Genomic DNA, 18,842 nt, shown 5'->3' with positions numbered 1-18,842 from the left:
GAATTGCTTCTGGCCGCAGACGACAGTCTATGGGCAGGTCTATGGGCTATTATACCTACAGAACAGAACCAAAGGCTGACGGTGATCATCAGTGGCCTTGAATTTGTCCGCGACCGACCAGACTTCATTGGCACAATCCGCAAATTTGTGGAAGACCTACACCGAGCCTTCGGGGTTAAGATCATGCTTACTAGCGGAAATGGTGAGGATACTTCAGTGATTTTGCAGGGACTTCCTGGTATCGAGTATAACAAAGAGAGAGAAGGTTCGGCTATCGACTGATTCCCTTCAAAGATACCTCCGCTCTAACGAAACACAGAATGCCTTTCCAGCTTTTCTTTTACCAACACGCGGTTGCATAAGATTGTGGAGGCGTGTGAAGGCACCTTTGAGTGGCTCTGGGAGCACCCACAATACAAGAACTGGTCGATTCCGGGAGTCTCCAGCATCTTACTGATCGAAGGGAAGCCTGGTAGTGGCAAAAGTACGCTCACAAAATATTTTAATGAGCACATGTCGGAGCGGCAACCAGCTGCAAGTTCAGCCATTGTCGCCAAGTTCTTCTACAGCTACAGAGATGGCAGTCTTCACAGAAGCCACCATAGTATGCTTCGGTCCTTACTTTACGATATCATATCTCAAGATCACGCCTTCTTTTACCATATTCAATCGGAATATCGTATTGGCCGTTGCGACAAAGGCAGTGGCGCTGTTGATTGGGACTATGACTTGCTCAAGCGGATGCTCAAGTCTCTACTCGGTTATCTCCTACCACGACCACTGTATCTAATCATTGATGCAGTGGATGAGTCCGATGACGAGGATCGCCGCGACATCATAAAGCTGCTGTTTCAGCTTGGTGCAAACAAGATGTATGGCACCGTCAAGATATTCGTGGCGAGCCGGCCTGTGGTGCAGCTCGACGTCCGCCGAAAGACCATCAACAGCATAATCCGGCTGCAAGATGAAACGGTGGATGACATCTCCCGTTTTGCGCGCTCCATGTTGGGCGGCCTCAATGTTTCGCTGCTGCTTGATAAAGCCACCAATTACATTATCGACAATGCAAATGGTGTATTCATTTGGGTAAAGCTGGTTGGGTACGAACTGGAAGCTTCTCTCGAGGACGGTGAATCAGAGGACGCTATCTTCCAGCGCCTCAAGAAACTTCCAACTGAGCTAGATGACCTTTACCAGTTGATGTTCGAAAGATTAGACAACAAGCCACATACAGCGGACTCAATAACGATGTTCCAAAGTGTCTTCTGGGCAGCAAAGCAAGTCACGGCGGACGAGCTGTTACAAGTCGTGGCGATTTCCAATATTGCAAATATGGAATCTTTGACCGATGAAGCATTAGAGATGCGAATTCCCCTCAGGGCTCGCATCACTCACTGTGGAGGGAATTTCTTAGAATTGAAGGAATCAAACGGTAGTTGCCCACTCCCCATACCATAAGGCATACAATCTAATTAGTCGATGAATAGGAAAGGAAACTGTTCAGATCATGCACCAAACTGTGCGCGAATTCTTCTTCCATCCTGATGGATACGCTGCAAAAACGAAGTTCGTGATGTGTGGAAGAGATGCCATTGCACGTATATCAAGATTGTGTTTACAGTATCTCATACTTTGTGCTAGATGCACTACTTTGGCGAAGAAAATATCTGCTACTCGATTCTGGAGCAGCGAGCATTACGATGCCTACGCCAGTTACTTGGACAAGAGACCCCTGGTGAGCTACGCTCTAGCCTTTTTCGAACTGCACGGAAACAAATACCCCGGAGATATTGTCGCATCGAGTATTATCACAGTGATAAATCAAAGAAGGACCTCTACTCCACTCATCTACTTGTTAGATAGCTGGATGTCGTCAAAGCTGGGCATTGGTATACCAGGTGTGGAACATCTGGACGCCGCAATAGAGTTCCGGGAGAAGCTTCTATATGCTGCTACCTTGAATGGCTATCACATCGCGGTAGAAATCATTCTAGCAGCTGGGGCCGACGTCAACCAGGAGTGGAAAGGGGCAAGAACAGCTCTCTCACTAGCAGCTGAACAAGGACACACGGCTGTTGTCAGCCTTTTATTAGCATGCAACGATATCAAGGTCAACTCCCAGGATGAAGCAAAGAGGACCCCTTTGTCTTGGGCCGCAGAGAAAGGCCACGAGGCAATCATCATGAAGCTATTGGCCCGCAATGATGTCGAAGTTAACGCTGAAGATACTTGGGGGATGACACCTCTATCATGGGCGGCTAAAGAAGGACACCTTGGTATAGTGACCTTACTACTTGCTCATCATGATATTGATGTTAACCCTGAAGATCCTGAGAGGATGACACCTCTGTCATTGGCGGCTAGTCGAGGGCACCTCGACATAGTGACCTTACTGCTTGCTCGTCATGATATCGAAGTTAACGCTGATGATACTTGGGGGATGACACCTCTATCACGGGCGGCTAAAGAAGGACACCTTGGTATAGTGACCTTACTACTTGGCCGTGATGACATCAAGTTGAATCCTGAAGATGACGAGGGGATGACACCTCTGTCGTGGGCGGCTCAGCAAGGGCACCATGATATAGTGACCTTACTGCTTGCTCGTTATGTCACGAAGGCCAACTCGGACGATGATACTGAGGAATCACCGTTAATTCGAGCAGCAAAGAAAGGCCATGCTGTTCTAGTGAAGTTGTTGCTTCCCTATCTTTCAACTACGGACTCAAGAGACGATATGGTTCAAGAAGCGCTATGCTGGGCAATGATGCATGAACATCACGCAGTAACCAAGCTGCTTTTTGATGAGATCTGTAAAATGAACCAAGACTCTGGATGGACGCCGTTACACTGGGCTGCACAGAGAGGGGGCTGGTATCTGGTCGAAGCACTAATCAGCCGCGACCATGTTGATATCAACGTGCAAGATAGCTATGGAAAGACGCCGCTATCTCTAGCAGCCCAGTATGGACACGCCAAAGTAGTACAGCTGCTCCTTGCACGTACCGATATTCTGGCTGATACAAGAGATATGGGAGGGTGGTCACCAATGTGGTATGCCGTACAAGAAGGGCACTGCCACATTGTTGAAGTGTTTGTCAGCCGCGATGACATTGATCTTTGGAGAACGGACTGTTTAGAGAACACACTGCTAGGACTGGCAGTCTACCGAGGACATGCGGAGATTGAACAGCTTCTGAGGAAGAAGTTGGAATCAGATATTATGCTGGAGTTGGGAATTTCTCACTCATGAACAGTTTATATTGTCGATAGCCAGGCAAAGCTACCACATGAGACCCAAGTACGCTACCTTATTGAAGATCTACAGCCATTCTAGCAATTGGATTTACTGGTACCTACATGTTGGCTGTCATGAGCTGTCAGTCTTTTGTTTACAAGATTGACGCGTCCGCGGCCGATAGTCAGTAGCAGCGTGCACACGTAACATGCTTGTCAATCTTTTGGTAGTCATGATTTCAGCTAGATACACATGGCTACAGTCACCGATCCATCGATTTGGAGTAGACTTAGGCAGTATTTTTACCTTCTTCTGGCTAGAGTAGTCCGAAATCGGCAAGCCGGTCTGTGGCACATGTAACACGGCTACTGGAGGCTTCACCACTCCTCCGAGAAGAGTTATCTTATAGTTGGGTGGTCTCCCGCACAAGAAAAGTTGACATGGCTTCTCGTTTATGTGTGTGTGACAAAGGCTCATTGCCTGGCTGTGGGCAGCAGTTGAGGTACGTGGTCTTCATATGGCTGCTTTTCAAAGATCAAGGCCAAGCATATAAATCTGAAAACTCCCTCTCTGCCAATCTTCGAAGACCATCTCCTCTAAATGATACACCGAGTGTGATAGCACCGAATAATCGCCACAGCACATCATACCAATGCCCGTCCTGCGGTTTCCCTACTTGTTATATACGACCTCAGTCTTCGGTCGGGGTTGATAGACTTCATGTAGCTTTTTCATGTCTCTTTGAAAGCTCTGAGAGGGAACATGGTCTATTCATATGGTGAGCAGATACAACGAATTTTGGGAACATAGGGTCTTGGAACCATCTTACTTTCATCATCACCTTGTCTCTCAGCTCCTTTTGTCTGCCGTTCACAGGCCGAGCGCGTTGTGACTAGCGATTCGTTTGCCAGCAGTTCATGTATGCCGACCTCGCACATCCGAGAGGCCTGGGAGATCAACGCAGCGTTAAACTCAGTTATTCAAAGAAGCATATTCGAGTTATGAAAAGGATGATACTGTATAAGAGCGTCAACGATATATTTCATATAATTATACGCTTACACTAGTTTGCTAACTGGACGAATATGGCGCATTCCTTCTCGTGACATGTAGACTATCTGCAATGTAATCTCTCGAATGAGCTGAAGCAGCGGAAGTTGTAAGTTGTGATGAGGTGTCTTGTTTAAATCAATTTTAATTTTCCTCTGCTACTGAATATAACGCCTCAGTAACAAGGGATGAAAGTTGTACAGAGATATCGCGTTGCCCTAGATACAATCGAACCGCCAATACACCGACGGCGTATTGAATCGGTATTTAATCCAAGTTAACAGAGCAGCGATGCTGCGTCGTTTCCCTCATCGTATGTGTCAGCCTCCTTTTCTTTCAAACGATGCGTCGAATATTCCGAAGCCCTCGTCCGGTTCTGCCGATGAAGGCAGTAGACTATCGACTTTCTGAGAACTCTCCCGCTGTATGCCATATGTGCATTACGTTTGTACTCTCCTTCAAATGATAAGATTGAAGTACTGGACTATGAAACATCCAACTGCAAAAGGGCGGAACACGTTAGTCAATGTCGATGTCTATCCTTGACCTCTTCGTTCATTCGTATAGCGACCCATGTCACGTCAACTTCTCGTATTTCGGCAACTGCCGACTATCCGGATCTCTGGGATGCTTTCAACCGATCCCTCACTCCTAACTACGACCAATCCTAGATGGGAAATTATGCTTACTGTAGACAGCACTAAGAGGAGCGCGGAAGTGTGGTCGTTCAAGGAGGTGACAAGCGAAAGCCTGCACTCAATCCTTCGCCCGTAAGTAACGTGAAGCTCGCTCGCGCCTGATAAGCCGCACGAGACGGAAAGAGAAGGACGTGGCAAACAAACACTAGGATTCTGTGATGATATTTATAGATATATCAGACGTGATTCGTTCAGTAGTCGCCTCTGTAATGGCTTCGTAACTCATCTTTCATGTCGTTTTCCGTGGCATCAAATTACAGCCCCTAAGCACTAAGAGCCGGGTGACGAGACTAACTTCACATCGACTCTCAAGCCATCAGCTGATGACATTCAGAGGACATCGTATATAGTCTACGAATATAACCCATATGAATGCAAATGCCTCTACCACTTCTTCACCGTCTCACCTTGGCCCTGTAGAAAACTACCGATGTGAAATATAGCTACAATGGGCGACAAACCAAAACCCATCGACGAGAAAATCAACCCCCTATCCGCAAAAGACCAATGGCGTCCCATCAACAACATCCGCTCCCTCCTCTTCATCGTCGTCCGCGACATCCTCGACGAGCAGCTCATGAAGTCATCCCTCGACAAGCTCATCCGAGAACACATCCCCCTCCTCGGCGCACGAATCAAGACCAGAGCAGACGGCTGGCTCGAATACCACCTCACCACCCCCTTTCCCCCCAACCACAAACTCTTCGGCTGGTCAACAACCACCATCTCCCAAACCCTCGAACAAACAAACCTCGTCCTTGACCACGATCCCCGACGAGGAATCACCATTCTGCCAGGTGTGACAAACCTAGAACCGCGCTGGATACCCTCCCACTGGCCCGTCCTCCGCTGCCAGGACACACAAGACACTCCTCTCCTGCTCGTCCACCTGACATACTACAAGAATGCCACCATAGTAGCCACCAACCTGCCGCACTGCGTAAGCGACCAAATGGGCTACGGCAGCGTCCTCAACGCCTGGATAGACATCATGAAAGGCAGACAGCCCCTGCCCTTCATCGACATTCCTCCCGACGCACTCGACGGCGACAGGGATATTCCCACCAAGGAGCTTTTCAAAAAGTACGAGTACCGGCTGCGGACGAAGAGGGAGCGGGCGGAGGTGCTGATGGGGATTGTGCCGGAGCTGATTGTGAGGTCCAAGGAGACGAGGTGTATCCTCTTCCTGCCGGTGGGAGTGGTGAGTGGACTCAGGGATCGATGGAGGAGGGAGTTGAAGGGAAAGTATGGGGGTGAGGCGGCGGATATCACGAATGGGGATGTGATTGTTGCGATTATAGCAAAGGTATGTCTCCTTTGCTCTTTACCTCTCGTGAGTATTCGGTGCTGACATCGAGATAGTTTGCCAATATGCACCGAAAGAGGACCAAGAAGCAAGTCATTAGCGGTCCAGCAAACCGTAAGTCTTCAACTTCAGCACCATATCATCACCAATTAACACTCTTCACCACCCAGTCCGAGGCCACCATCCCCTCCTCCCCAGAAACACCCGCTACCTCCACAATGCCCTCATCTTCGCCGTCGCCCACGCCTCCATCAGCCGCTCCCACCCGCCCACGTCCGACCTCGCCTACGCCTTCCGCCTCGCCGTCAACGACGCCCTCACGCCCGAGAAGATGGAGCGCGGCCTCGCCGTATCGCGGGAGCTGCGGAAGCGAAACATTGCGATGCACATCTGCGAGCCGTGGGAGTTTAGCTACGGGACGACGAATTGGTGTAATGCGTGGCATGGAATTGACTTTTCGGTGGCGAGCGTGAAGAACAAGATCAGGGGTGAGGGGGAGGAGGAGACTGGTGAGAAGAGGGAGAGTGATGGGGGGAGCAGTAGGGATGATGCAAAGACGATTGATGGCGCTGCGTCTTCGGCGCCGCTTATTTTTGGACATTCGCTGGAGCGGAATCATCCCAATCGACGTAAGTTTCTTCTTCTCCTCGATACATCATCCGTGGTCAGATGATCCATAGGGCATGGTATATACTGACGCCGGGCTGGGAACGTAGTGAGCTCCGCCATCATGTGCAAGGCCGAAGGCGGATATTGGGTCGATTTCGCGGCGCCGAACAAGGGTATGGCGGCGATACGGGCGCTTCTGGCGCGGGATCCCAACCTGGAGACGTTATGATACCTTTGGACATTCCGTTGATTTCGGGAGCTGGGTGGTTTGGTGTTTGAAGGAGGTTCTGAGAGTGGCTGCTGGCATATAAACGTATGGTATGGTACAGCCTGACTGAGAAAGAAGCACATGGTGGTCAAAGTTCAATGTGATGTTGTATATCATCGAGGGATCTAAAATCCCCAGATTGCTAGACCCGGCATCAGGGTCAGAAGAACAAGTCGACTCGTAGAAACCTCCCAACTCCAGCTATGCCACGAACAATGTAGGTATAAGAAAACACGCCAACCCAATGCTAAACCCACCGTAAACCCATCAAGTCAAACAAAGCCAACGCCGGATCCATGCAATGCTCTCTTACCATCCATCCCCATACATCATCATCTGCGAACACTCCTCCAGCCTATCCAGCCCCTTCTTGACCGCCCTCGTAATGCCATCTATTCGCTCAAACGCAAAGATATCAAAATGATGGCCCTCCACATCCATCACATCGCAAAACATTTCATCGTCATAATCGCCCCAACCCAGCATCTCGTCCTCCCGATTCAGATCCAGCCCGACCATCCGGCCGTCCTTTGTCGGCACGTATTCCTTCGCACGCAGCAGCACCACCTTGGGTCGTCGATTGTACAATCTACCACGCCATTCGGGTAGACGCCACTGTCGGATCATGCGTACCGCCTCGGCCATGCACCGCTTGGAACGGATCTGGTTCTGCGTCAGGCCGCTTTCTATTGTTGAGGCCTCGTCGGATGACGTGTCGTCTTCGCTGGAGGAGACGTCGTCGTCGAGCTTGATCTCGCGGATCATGGGCTCGGAGAATCGCTTGCTTGGCGGCCCGGCGGTGGAAATCAGAGGCGCCGACACCGAGGAGGACTTGCCCGGATAGATGCTGTCAATCATGAGGATGCCCGTCACCCGAATCGCGTCGTCCACGGCCAGCTGGCGCGCAATCTCCAAGCTCAGCAGCCCGCCCAGGCTCCATCCGCCGAGCATGACGCTGACGGTGCCGTCGTGGTTCCTCGCCCTCGCCGGGAAGCCGTCCTCCAGCACCGTCTCCCGGATCCATCGCGCGTACAGGCGGCCCATTTCCGGGATCCCGCCCTCGAAGACATCGCCGGTGTAGAAGTGCGGGTTGTGGATGCCGTAGACGTAGCGGCCCAGGACCTCGAGGCAGTGGTAGGCAAAGGTGGTGCCGCCGCCGTCGTGGATGAGGAAGACGGGCGTGTTGAAGGAGGGCTTGTCGGGTCGTGCCCAGTCCTCGGGCTGGACCAGCTCCGGGTTGGCAGCGCGCATGGTGGGCTATCGATAAGAGCTGCTGCTGATCTGCAGAGACTTGAGCAGCTGTATGTTCAAGTTGTCGGCCTAAGAGATTGTAACTGGAACAAAGACGACAAGCTGGCGAGGAGAATAGCCGACAATAACAGTAACAACCTGGATCTCAGTGCGCAAGGAAAACAAGAGCTAACCGACCAGATCCGATCTGAAGAGAAAGACGAGACAAGCACAGACAGAAACGTCCAGTTGCCCTGCACGCAATCTCTCGGCTTCTTCCCCAGGGACCCCCCAGGAATTTAGCTCGCTTATCAGTGGATCTCGCCGCAGCCGTTGTTGGGGTTCGAGTCTCAACGGAATTCTGCACGCCTGCAGCAGTGAATGCCGCGATTGGCCGAGGAAGAGAAACGACAGACAGAAACAGACAGAACTGCCTTGATGCCCCGAGGTCTATTTAAGAAATAGTCCGGGGGCCAAGGGAAGTTGTGTTTGCTTATTCGGCGAATTTTGCTTGGAGCAGCGGTACCTGTAGAGGTACGGAAGAGGCGAGGCGAGGGAGAACGCACTGGCGCGGTAAGCCGGCGATTCATCTCACGGACCAAAGGGAGTGCTGTATTGGGGAACAGACAGATATTTGACGTAAACCATCGAACTTCTGCTTGATCAATGCTCTCTTTTGTTGGGTCTGATGCAGGTGACACTTGATCTTCCTGCGGGGGAGCCAGATGATGTAGATGAATAGACAAGTATGAGACAAGCGGGGAGGTCAAAGAATGCAGAGGAAGAAGCAAAACCACCAAGCGGAGAATGACGACTCGACCGAGCCCTACACTGAAGTACATATATAAGCACTCGGCAAAGCCTGAATGGGCTCGTTCTCGGACAGCCAGGGATCTATCTGGCTTACACAAAGTTACGTAGCCTGTGCCTGTGCCTGCGCTCATGGCTTGACTGTCTCTGGTAGGGATTGATTAATCATTACACCCTCAATCTTCATCCAAAGTATGTGTTGCAAACGGTAATCGATGGCCCTTGTGTGTGCGGATCCAATCGAACTCTGCCGCACCATGTGCGAGTCTTCCCGAAAAAGATCCCGGATCTACCCACGTCGCCTGTGATTGGACACAATGAACAATCTCTGCCTTATGCATGCATACAGGACCTGTGAGAATCTACACAACTCCGACGAATTAAACATTCGCACAGCCACAGATTGTGAACATCGACAGCTCATCTTCCGTCTGTTATCAACATTCCCATGCGTCACGCCGCATGAAGCAAGGCATCGATCGGAATGCACCTCACCCAACAAGATAGTAGTACTTTACCTCCAGTCTTCATCTCCATCATGCATGTGGCACCCTCTGTATGAATTTCTCCGTCAAAGAAACCAATCTTCACCCGTCCTTTGCTTATTCAAGGTCTACAACATACGTATTACCCGTTGCTAGTCCTCGGGATTACGACATAATACAACATGTCCAGGCAGATTCCGCGATTCCGGGACCATCGCGGGTGACACAGATCCTTCTCGCGGGGAGTGCATGATTACTCGGGAGGTAATCAATGCCCCGGGGCAGAATACGGGCTGCTGTGCTTACCCACCCGCCCGTCTTGTCTGTTTTACCCCCAGACGGCCTCGCTTCTAGAGGTAGTGGTAGTAACTCCGTACATAGCAGCATGGAACGAGGATTCCGATTCCCTAGCTGCAGACAAGCCGACGCCTCCGGAGTTGGAGAAACGCCGTGACTGGTTGGAATGGCCATAAGGATTGCTCCTTTGGAACAGCGCTTCGCTCGTGTGGGTGTGCTGGATCGCCGTCACATGAGATAAGGCACCGGAGTGTCAAAGACAGGTACGAGGTCGCCCGGAGTAACATTCAGAGCGAGGTTACTATAAGTGAAGAAGTAGCATTGCCTTGCGACAAATGCCACCGTATCAGTTGCTGCTACCAGGACACGTGGGTGTCATCTGATCTTGTCCCAGAATATTCTCAGACATATTCTGATGCTTTGTGCCATACATGTCCGTACAGTAATTCTTATCGAAGTGTAGATAGTATACAAGGATCCTCGAGGCTTAGCTTCTTCGTCTCGTGGTGATATCATGACCGGCAGACCTCCGTCATCCTACCGCGGAGTATCTGCTTCGGGTTCTGCCAGATAGCCATGTAGCCTCCACAGCAGCATGTGCAGCCTCATCATGCTCGTGCTCCCCCATTGCTTCAGCACGAATATCTCTCCCTCTCGAAACAGCTCGGCCGACTCCCTCAGCCGCTGCACCTCCTGCTCGCCAAGCAGCCAATACAGGTTATGCACAACCATCTTCTTCCCGTATTGGACTCCCTCGATATCCAGCGTCGCGTACTGACGTGCGGCGTCTTTCTTTTCCGGCAGCCAAAGCACGCAACCCCGCAGCTTGACTCCTTCGACATCCTTCCAGCTGGCGCAGGGCTCGATGAACCTGTGCTTGTCTTCGTGTGACTGTAGCCTGTTGCCACGAAGAGCTAGCGCATCAGTTGCCTGTTGACGCATCATCTGCAGCAGCACATCGCCCATGTCCTCCCTCCACACTGCATCCCGACTGTCGGGGGATATAGCCATGCCGCTTCGGACCGCCAGCAGCACGGAGAGGTATTTCTTGTTTCGCCCGCCAATCATGTCAACGAGCGGCTTGCGGTTCAGCGTGTAGCTCGTGATGGGTGCTCTGCGCGGCCGTCGGACATCCTTCTCGGAATCCGCAGTGTCGTCTTTCTGGCCTGCTACAGGGGCTGATCGGGGGTTCCTTGCCGAGGCCTCTCCATCGAGCCCTTTGCTGATGTCGGGCTCTTCCTCGTCGAGTCGTTTCGTAGGCTGGACATGCTCAAAAGCTAACGGGCCGGGAGCCCACCACGCCTTGCCGGTGGTTGGGTGCTGTATCAGCTCAAAATCTTGTAGGAAGTATCGCGGCAAGCTGGTGGCGGTGTTGGGACATCTCCGTACTGGCGTAGCGAGTGCCTGTGCTACTCCTAATTAGCTTCTTCTTTCTCTTTGTCAATAGAATCGAGCTGGTCATACCAAAAGGGTTATTCGCCAGCTTCCGTCGAAACCGGCCAAGCGGAGGGCCAGGAGCAGCTTTTGCAGTCTTCCGCCTGGCCTGCATCCATGCCGGATCGAATATCGGTGAGATGGGAAGATCTCCTGCAGCCGTTGCTATCGTCTTGGCCTCGGCATCGATCTTGAGTGGCTTGCCGTCCGCATCGCGTCCAAGGCCAGCTTCGACTTTCTGTAACAGGGCCTCTTTCGTCAGAGAGGCTTTATCGTAAGAGTGCCATCGTTTAGCTTGGTGAAGACTCGATGCCCCAAAGCTGCTTGGGCGGAGCGCCGTACATCGTCTCATCGCCTATCAACCGCGTGCCAAAGAATCATGTCGCATAGGTGGGAGATCGGAGTCGTCCGAAGCTGTCCGAAGCGCATGCCATCAATTTTCGAGTCGACGCGATAACGACGATAAGCCCTACAGTGCTAAGATAATGTGGGGAACCGGCCATAGCATCATGACATCTGCCGTCTGCACCTTTGTAGGCAAGCTCTCGATTCCCTACTTGGCATCTCACAGCTGTTTTCCGTTACACATCGCCAAAATGTTTCGACCCAGATTGTTACCACGGCTGCGGGCGCTGCCAATGCGCCATGCGCGATCCTTTGGCTTCTCCAGCTCTGCCAGCTCCGCCCCCTCGATGAACATCCCCATGCCGTACATCGAAGAGACATCAGTAAGCGGCAGCATCAGCTCGGTTGCCATGGACATGGGCTAAAAGGGAGCAGGCAACGGGCAGGAAAACATGTACGCTCTTCAAGGGACTCGTTTTGGGGTGATCAATCAGCTTACATGCCCAAGGGGACATCTTCTCCAAGCTTCTACAGGTGCCTCTCCATTAGCCATCGCGACCGTGGTCTTTACAATCCCTAACGAGCCCAGCAACGAATAATATGCTTGAATGGCGAAATCGACGACTACATGTCCGCCTCAATAGTCGCCCAGCTCCTCTGGCTGGAATCAGACGCTCCCGACAAGCCGATTACGATGTATATCAATTCGCCAGGTGGCTCCGTTACATCAGGTGCGTTCCCCCGGCTTCACAGCGCGGTCGCGATCGCAAAGGTTTACAATGGTTAGGCATGGCGATATACGACACGATGACTTACATCTCATCCCCCGTCGCGACCGTGTGCATCGGAGGTGCGGCGTCCATGGCAGCCATCCTGCTGGCCGGTGGCGCGGCCGGCCAACGGTGTGCTCTCCCACACAGCTCCATCATGATCCATCAGCCGCTGGGCGGCACCCGAGGGCAGGCATCGGACATTTTGATCTACGCGAACCAGATACAAAGGATACGGGAGCAGTCCAACCAAATCATGCGCTACCACTTGAACAAGGCCAAGGGATTCGACAAGTATAGCCTGGAAGAGATTAACGATCTCATGGAAAGGGACAAGTATCTGACCGTGGCGGAGGCACTCGAGCTGGGTGTCATTGACCAGGTGTTTACGAGGAGGAAGGACAGGGAGGAGCCAAAGAAGGAGGAGGAGGAGAGGAATTAATCAAACTGCAGTACGTCCTAGTTCAATACTGAAGTGTTGGCCTTAGGAGGCACCAGTAGACATCGCACCATTTGCAAGATGATAATGGCTCATCGTTGCCATGAACGTACTGAATCTCCATGGGAATAGCTTGCAGTGTGTAAATCGCAGACTACCGATCAAGATGCTTTGTCAATTGGCAATGGACTTTGCCTACAATTGCTTTGTAGCTCCCTAAAACATCCTGAGCCGATATCGGCACGTCACAAGCTGGACACCTCCACTGGCAGCTTGGGTCAAGTGGGACAGCTTCATGAGGCCTCTGGATGCATCTGGCCTCTATAATTCTTCCAAGAGTTTCAACATGGCTGCTCAACTTGACTATGACTGTCTCGTGAAGCTCCCATATGCTTGACCAAGAACTGCTTCACGTAAAGCCTCTCAGGTGTTGATATTACTACATGACTCTCCCAGTAAGACACCAGATAATGCACGAAATCCGACCATCTGCCTCTAGCAGGGGATCCGCCCTCTATAACCATCCCCCAGCCAATGAAAGCACCCCCAATTCGATGCTTCAGCAGCTCCAGGGCCCCAGAGCGGGGCAACAATTTTTCCCGGCTGCGATCTCTGGAAATTCTTAGTGGGAGCGTCTGGCTGAGGTGGGAGCAGCTCGGATCACAGGGAACATCATAGGGACAGACCACAATATCGGAGCCTCACGTCAGCCATTGCGGTCCGAATATCTGGGGATTGAACTTTGCAAGAGTCACAGGTACTGCAACTTGGACTTGTATCGATTTCTAAGGCTGCAGTCTGAAGCTTGGAGAGAGATACTGGGAGCTATTGATTGAGTGACAGGTACGTCAGTGTGGGCTTGGAGAAGCTTGTGCCCCAGTGTGCAGGATCCCAAGCTGTGGTTGTTTTGCCCTCTTCCTCTACATGACCTGTCTTGGGAGGCCATTCTCTCTCAAGCAGTTGTTCAGAGCCAATTGTGACGATTGCTTTGTTATTCTCTTTTACAGCGTCAAACGCGACGCGGCTCGTTCGTCCAGCATCCGTCTGATCTAACACCTGCTCCGATACAGGACCAGTCTTGTGCGACATCGTCACGATGCTCTCCCGAACGCTGCTCAGAACCCCGTCAAGGGGCCTGAATGCCCTCTCAAGAGCTTCTACAAGAAACCAGACGTAAGCCCCCAAGCACAGAACCGCAAATAACGAACCGACACGCAACAGCTGCTAACCAGTCATCCCAGCCGGCTGCTGTCGACCTCATCCGCCCGACATGCCGAGGACAAGCTCAACAAGGTCTCCGCCAACATCACACAGCCCAAGTCCCAGGGCGCGTCACAGGCCATGCTCTACGCCACCGGCCTCACAGACGCCGACCTCAACAAGGCCCAGGTCGGCATCTCCTCCGTCTGGTACGAGGGCAACCCCTGCAACATGCACCTGATGGACCTGTCTGGCCTCGTCAGGGAGTCCGTGGCCAAGGCTGGCCTCGTCCCCTACCGATTCAACACTATCGGCGTCAGTGACGGCATCTCCATGGGCACCACCGGTATGCGATACTCGCTGCAGAGCAGAGAGATCATCGCCGACAGCATCGAGACGGTCATGAACGGGCAGTGGTACGACGCCAACGTCAGCTTGCCCGGCTGCGACAAGAACATGCCCGGCGTCGTCATCGCCATGGGCCGCGTCAACCGCCCCAGCATCATGGTCTACGGCGGCACCATCAAGCCCGGCTGCACAAAGGGCGGCGACTCCATCGACATTGTCTCGGCCTTCCAGGCCTACGGCCAGTACATCTCGGGCGAGATCACCGAGGACCAGCGCTACGACATCATCCGCCACGCGTGCCCCGGCAGCGGCGCCTGCGGCGGCATGTACACGGCCAACACCATGGCGACGGCCATCGAGACCATGGGCCTGACCCTGCCGGGCAGCAGCAGCAGCCCTGCCGAGGACCCGCGGAAGAAGGCCGAGTGCGAGAGCGTCGGCGCCGCCATCCGGAACCTCCTCAAGGAGGACATCCGGCCGCGCGACATCCTGACCCGCCAGGCCTTTGAGAACGCCATGATTGTCACCACCATCCTGGGAGGAAGCACCAACGCCGTTCTGCACCTCATCGCCATTGCCGACTCCGTCGGTGTCAAGCTCACCATTGACGACTTCCAGGCCGTCTCTGACCGCATCCCCTTCCTTGCCGATCTGAAGCCCTCCGGCAAGTACGTCATGGCCGACATGCACCAGATTGGCGGCACCCCCGGCCTCCTCAAGTACCTCCTCAAGGAGGGCCTCATCGACGGCTCCGGCATCACCGTCACTGGAAAGACGATGAAGGAGAACGTCGAGAGCGCCCCCGACTTCCCCACCAACCAGGACATCATCCGCCCCCTCACCAACCCCATCAAGCCCACAGGTCACATCCAGATCATGCGCGGATCGCTGGCCCCCGGAGGCTGCGTCGGCAAGATCACCGGCAAGGAAGGCCTCCGCTTCGTCGGCAAGGCCCGCTGCTACGACGCCGAGTCCGACTTCATCGAGAGCCTGGAGAAGGGCGAGATCAAAAAGGGCGAAAAGACCGTCGTCATCATCCGCTACGACGGTCCCAAGGGCGGCCCCGGCATGCCTGAGATGCTGAAGCCTTCGTCCGCCATCATGGGCGCCGGCCTGGGCAAGGACGTTGCGCTGCTGACGGACGGCCGCTTCTCGGGCGGCTCGCACGGCTTCATCATCGGACACATTGTGCCCGAGGCCATGGAGGGCGGTCCCATTGCGCTCGTCAAGGACGGCGACGAAATCACCATTGACGCCGAGAAGCGCATCATCGACCTGGAGATTTCCGAGGAGGAGATGGAGAAGCGGAGGAAGGCGTGGAAGGCCCCCGAGCCGAGATATACAAAGGGGACGCTGTCCAAGTATGCCAAGCTGGTGAGCAATGCCAGCACGGGATGTGTCACGGATGGTGCGATTGCGTAAAGAGGGTTTGGGATGTGTTATCATAAAAAGGGGGCTTGTGGTTTGTGGGATGTATGATGTTTTGTGCATGAGGAGTTTTTGCTTGGATATCCGGATGGATTGGCCTGAGAGGGTCGAGTACTTTTCGTCTATATGTAACATGTCAAAGAAATCCTGATATAACACTTGTGAGCACATGCTTATGTTTTCGATGATCCATATGACTGGCAGGACACATACAGCCCGAGATGTGACAAACAAGTCTCATCAAGAAGCCAGAATGGAACGCGATTCCTGCTATAATGCATCCTATCTCGTACAAAGTGCATGACGATGCAAATACATGATACAGTGTACAATCCCTCAATAACCTACAAAAACCCTTGGCCCAGCCACATATCCCCCATTCCAATAGACGCCTATTTCCCAGTCCACGCCTTCACAAACGCAGCCTTGTCCTTCATCGTCAAGCCCACCCTCTTCACCCTACTCAACCTCGCCAGCGCCTCCCCTATCCAATCCAGCAACTTCTGCTCCTCGCTGCTAATCCCACCACTAGATCCACCCCGATACGTCAACTCGCTCGACCCTGCGCCGTTGGAACTCGCCGCAGCCTTGTTGGTCTGCCCCTCGGCGATGCGCACGCGGATACACGTCGTCGGCCGAGAAAGCAGTATCCACAAGAAGCGCATCCACTGCCCCGGAAGGGGCGTCGTGACCTCGTTGGGCGTGTAGCGGAGGCTGACGGGGAAGATGTGCACATCGGGGGGAGTCTGGAGAATGCTTGGGCTGAAGGGCAGAATGGCCTTGCCGTTGGTGGTGCCGCATTCGGGGAACACGGCGATGACGCGGTTGGGGTATTGCGCAATGAGGTCCTTCAGGTCGACCAGCTTTGCGCCTTCAGGAGGACCAGTGTTGACTGGTGCGAGCGCCATCATGATGGCAGACAGCAGTCCTATCTTGCGAACTTTGCGCTCCCCAGGGTATGAGACGGTAAAGACGGGGTCGAATATCGCGGCGAGGTAGACGGCGTCAATCGGGCTCGTGAAGTTGGCGGCGATGACGGAGCCAGGATGGGGCACCCGTTCGCGCGGCTGCTCGGAGAGGGTGCCGCGCTTGACGCCGTCGAGCTGGAGGTCGATCCACCAGATGCCGGGGATGGCCATGAGGCCCCATAGCGCGATCTTGCGGGCGAAGACGGGCAAGGGGAGGGGGTGGAAGAGGATGAAGTAGCCGAGGGCGTAGGTGAGGAAGATGGGGAGGCGGACGAGGAAGAGGAGGGCGTGGGTGAGGGTCGAGAGGGGCGAGCTGGTGGAGGAGACGGGGAGGAAGGGCGCGATGCCGGTTGCTTTTTTTGGGTATAAGTCAGTTGCTTGCGCCTGTACGAAGGGGATGGAGAAGGGGTTTACCTCTGTCGCGGAACTGGCTGTATTTCTCCATGGTGACGGGAGGTGAGGAGGGAGTCTGCTTGTCGTGTTGGCGCCGTTTGATGGCGGCGTGGTTTGGATGTCGAGTTCAAATGGAACAGCGTGGCGTTATCGAGACATTGAAGACGAGAAGTCGAGAGGACGGAGTGTTTCTCCCCCCTGCACTTGGTAAAGTATGAGAGAGTAGCACAGAGTTAGAAAGAAGAGGCGATGTATCTCCTAGAGAGGTACTGCAGCGGTAGAAGATGTTTCGTGTAGAACTGGAGAAGCTTGCTTCGGAGAGGTCTCCATAACTTGGGGTTGACTTGTGATGGTTTGGAGGTGGGATTACCTCAGCAGCGCTGCTTTTAGGATAGTGGGGTGTTTATGTGTTGAGATTGAGAACAAGTGAGCAATATGGCCTGATTATCTAGAGCATGAAATAAAATTCATCATCTTGTCCTCAGCATATGTATAATCGAATTCCGATAGTCCGTCATATGGCCTTTCTACACCATGGGAGAATCAGGTGCTCTTGCTTGCTTCAACGGAGATCATAAGCCACCAGGACTTGGGCCTCGTTTGCCTTCACATGCACCGAACTCTATCATCAGCCTATCAAGAGAATCTCCTTCAACTACCTACTATTAGAAGAGTCCCTTCAACTTGAATATGCTATCCATTGACGTCTATGAAGATACATATCACCAAGAGACAGAATGCAGCATTATAAATCCACAGCAACGACTGGCGGCTGGCATGTGAAATTGTCTTCTCCCTTGAAGCGGCGGCAGCACTAGGCTTCTTTGGATGAGTTAAGCCCGGTGCTTGGTACGACATGCGACCACCTTCAGGTCCGAGTCGGCGAACGACGTCACGACTTGACATGTGAAATAAGCTGATTGCCAAGGGTGGTAAGCTGTCGATTGACGAGAAGGGGTATTTGGCGGCCGTCCGTGATACTAATGTACTCCGTATATTACAGTGGGGGTTGTTTTGTACTGCGAAAGGGAGAAGATTGCACGTGGTGATCCTGCTCGAACAGAGATGTACTTGCAGTATTCTATTAGCACTTTAGCAGAGATTTCGGCCTCTCCAAGTGATAATCTCATGCTATGGCCATGCTTCGCAACTGTATAAGCTGCAAGCATTGCTAATTCTTTTGACCGTTTTCCTTCTGAGCATCACGACTGAATGGCATGTTAGGTAGAAGTTGCTAAGAGTCTGTGTAAGACGGCGCCACATCTCCAACTCCAGCCACAGTTGCAGCCACCGTTGCCCGGCCCACGGATACTACTAGGTAAACAAACGGAACATTCAATGCCTGACCTTCTCCACACTGAGACCACAGAGGTACCTTGACTCGCAAGTCAGCAGCTGGCGCCTCCATCCACATCAACTGCAAGGTCAACACACGAGACAGGGGACGATTTCGAGGTCCATCCCGCTCTCTTGGGCTCCTTTCTTCAACTGCATCATTGTTCCAACTACGTATTCCTGCCGCGCAG

General features: G+C 52.9%; 7 protein-coding genes across 7 annotated transcripts; 5 read left to right on the top strand and 2 right to left on the bottom strand.

Annotated features, from left to right (window-relative positions):
• Positions 1–318: 318 nt before the first annotated feature.
• Positions 319–1,768, top strand: BBK36DRAFT_1181894 (hypothetical protein; the record flags this gene model as incomplete). The annotated part of the gene is made up of 2 exons (XM_024896277.1): positions 319–1,435; positions 1,488–1,768. Coding segments are annotated over 2 exons (1,398 nt in total), but the record flags the coding sequence as incomplete, so codon positions are not given.
• Positions 1,769–2,113: 345 nt separating this feature from the next.
• BBK36DRAFT_1097712 (ankyrin) lies at positions 2,114–2,497 on the top strand (the record flags this gene model as incomplete). Its single annotated transcript, XM_024889109.1, has 1 exon — positions 2,114–2,497. A coding segment is annotated over one exon (384 nt), but the record flags the coding sequence as incomplete, so codon positions are not given.
• Positions 2,498–5,434: 2,937 nt separating this feature from the next.
• BBK36DRAFT_1126585 (hypothetical protein) lies at positions 5,435–7,130 on the top strand (the record flags this gene model as incomplete). Its single annotated transcript, XM_024891395.1, has 4 exons — positions 5,435–6,292; positions 6,349–6,406; positions 6,463–6,921; positions 7,009–7,130. 4 exons carry the CDS (start codon positions 5,435–5,437, stop codon positions 7,128–7,130), a joined length of 1,497 nt encoding a protein of 498 aa, XP_024746732.1.
• A 348-nt stretch (positions 7,131–7,478) lies between these two features.
• On the bottom strand, positions 7,479–11,824 carry BBK36DRAFT_1181876 (hypothetical protein; the record flags this gene model as incomplete). The annotated part of the gene is made up of 5 exons (XM_024896276.1): positions 11,456–11,824; positions 10,533–11,400; positions 9,791–9,794; positions 8,002–8,426; positions 7,479–7,893 (listed from the first exon to the last, which is right to left on the bottom strand). The coding sequence occupies exons 1-5, from the start codon at positions 11,775–11,777 to the stop codon at positions 7,479–7,481; spliced, it is 2,034 nt and encodes a 677-aa protein (XP_024746731.1). The 5' UTR covers positions 11,778–11,824.
• A 305-nt stretch (positions 11,825–12,129) lies between these two features.
• Positions 12,130–12,982, top strand: BBK36DRAFT_1126813 (hypothetical protein; the record flags this gene model as incomplete). The annotated part of the gene is made up of 5 exons (XM_024891420.1): positions 12,130–12,153; positions 12,206–12,224; positions 12,279–12,304; positions 12,360–12,501; positions 12,558–12,982. 5 exons carry the CDS (start codon positions 12,130–12,132, stop codon positions 12,980–12,982), a joined length of 636 nt encoding a protein of 211 aa, XP_024746730.1.
• Positions 12,983–14,068: 1,086 nt separating this feature from the next.
• Positions 14,069–15,951, top strand: BBK36DRAFT_1181868 (dehydratase family; the record flags this gene model as incomplete). The annotated part of the gene is made up of 2 exons (XM_024896275.1): positions 14,069–14,152; positions 14,212–15,951. Exons 1-2 carry the CDS (start codon positions 14,076–14,078, stop codon positions 15,947–15,949), a joined length of 1,815 nt encoding a protein of 604 aa, XP_024746729.1. The 5' UTR covers positions 14,069–14,075.
• Positions 15,952–16,347: 396 nt separating this feature from the next.
• BBK36DRAFT_1171642 (hypothetical protein) lies at positions 16,348–17,368 on the bottom strand (the record flags this gene model as incomplete). Its single annotated transcript, XM_024895606.1, has 2 exons — positions 16,348–17,276; positions 17,338–17,368. 2 exons carry the CDS (start codon positions 17,366–17,368, stop codon positions 16,348–16,350), a joined length of 960 nt encoding a protein of 319 aa, XP_024746728.1.
• Positions 17,369–18,842: the final 1,474 nt, after the last annotated feature.

This window comes from Trichoderma citrinoviride (assembly GCF_003025115.1).
Source record: "Trichoderma citrinoviride strain TUCIM 6016 unplaced genomic scaffold BBK36scaffold_13, whole genome shotgun sequence".
NCBI classification, from domain to species: Eukaryota; Fungi; Ascomycota; class Sordariomycetes; order Hypocreales; family Hypocreaceae; genus Trichoderma; species Trichoderma citrinoviride.
The sequence above is the reverse complement of the archived record's forward strand: the minus strand, read 5'-3'. Positions and strand labels throughout refer to the sequence as shown.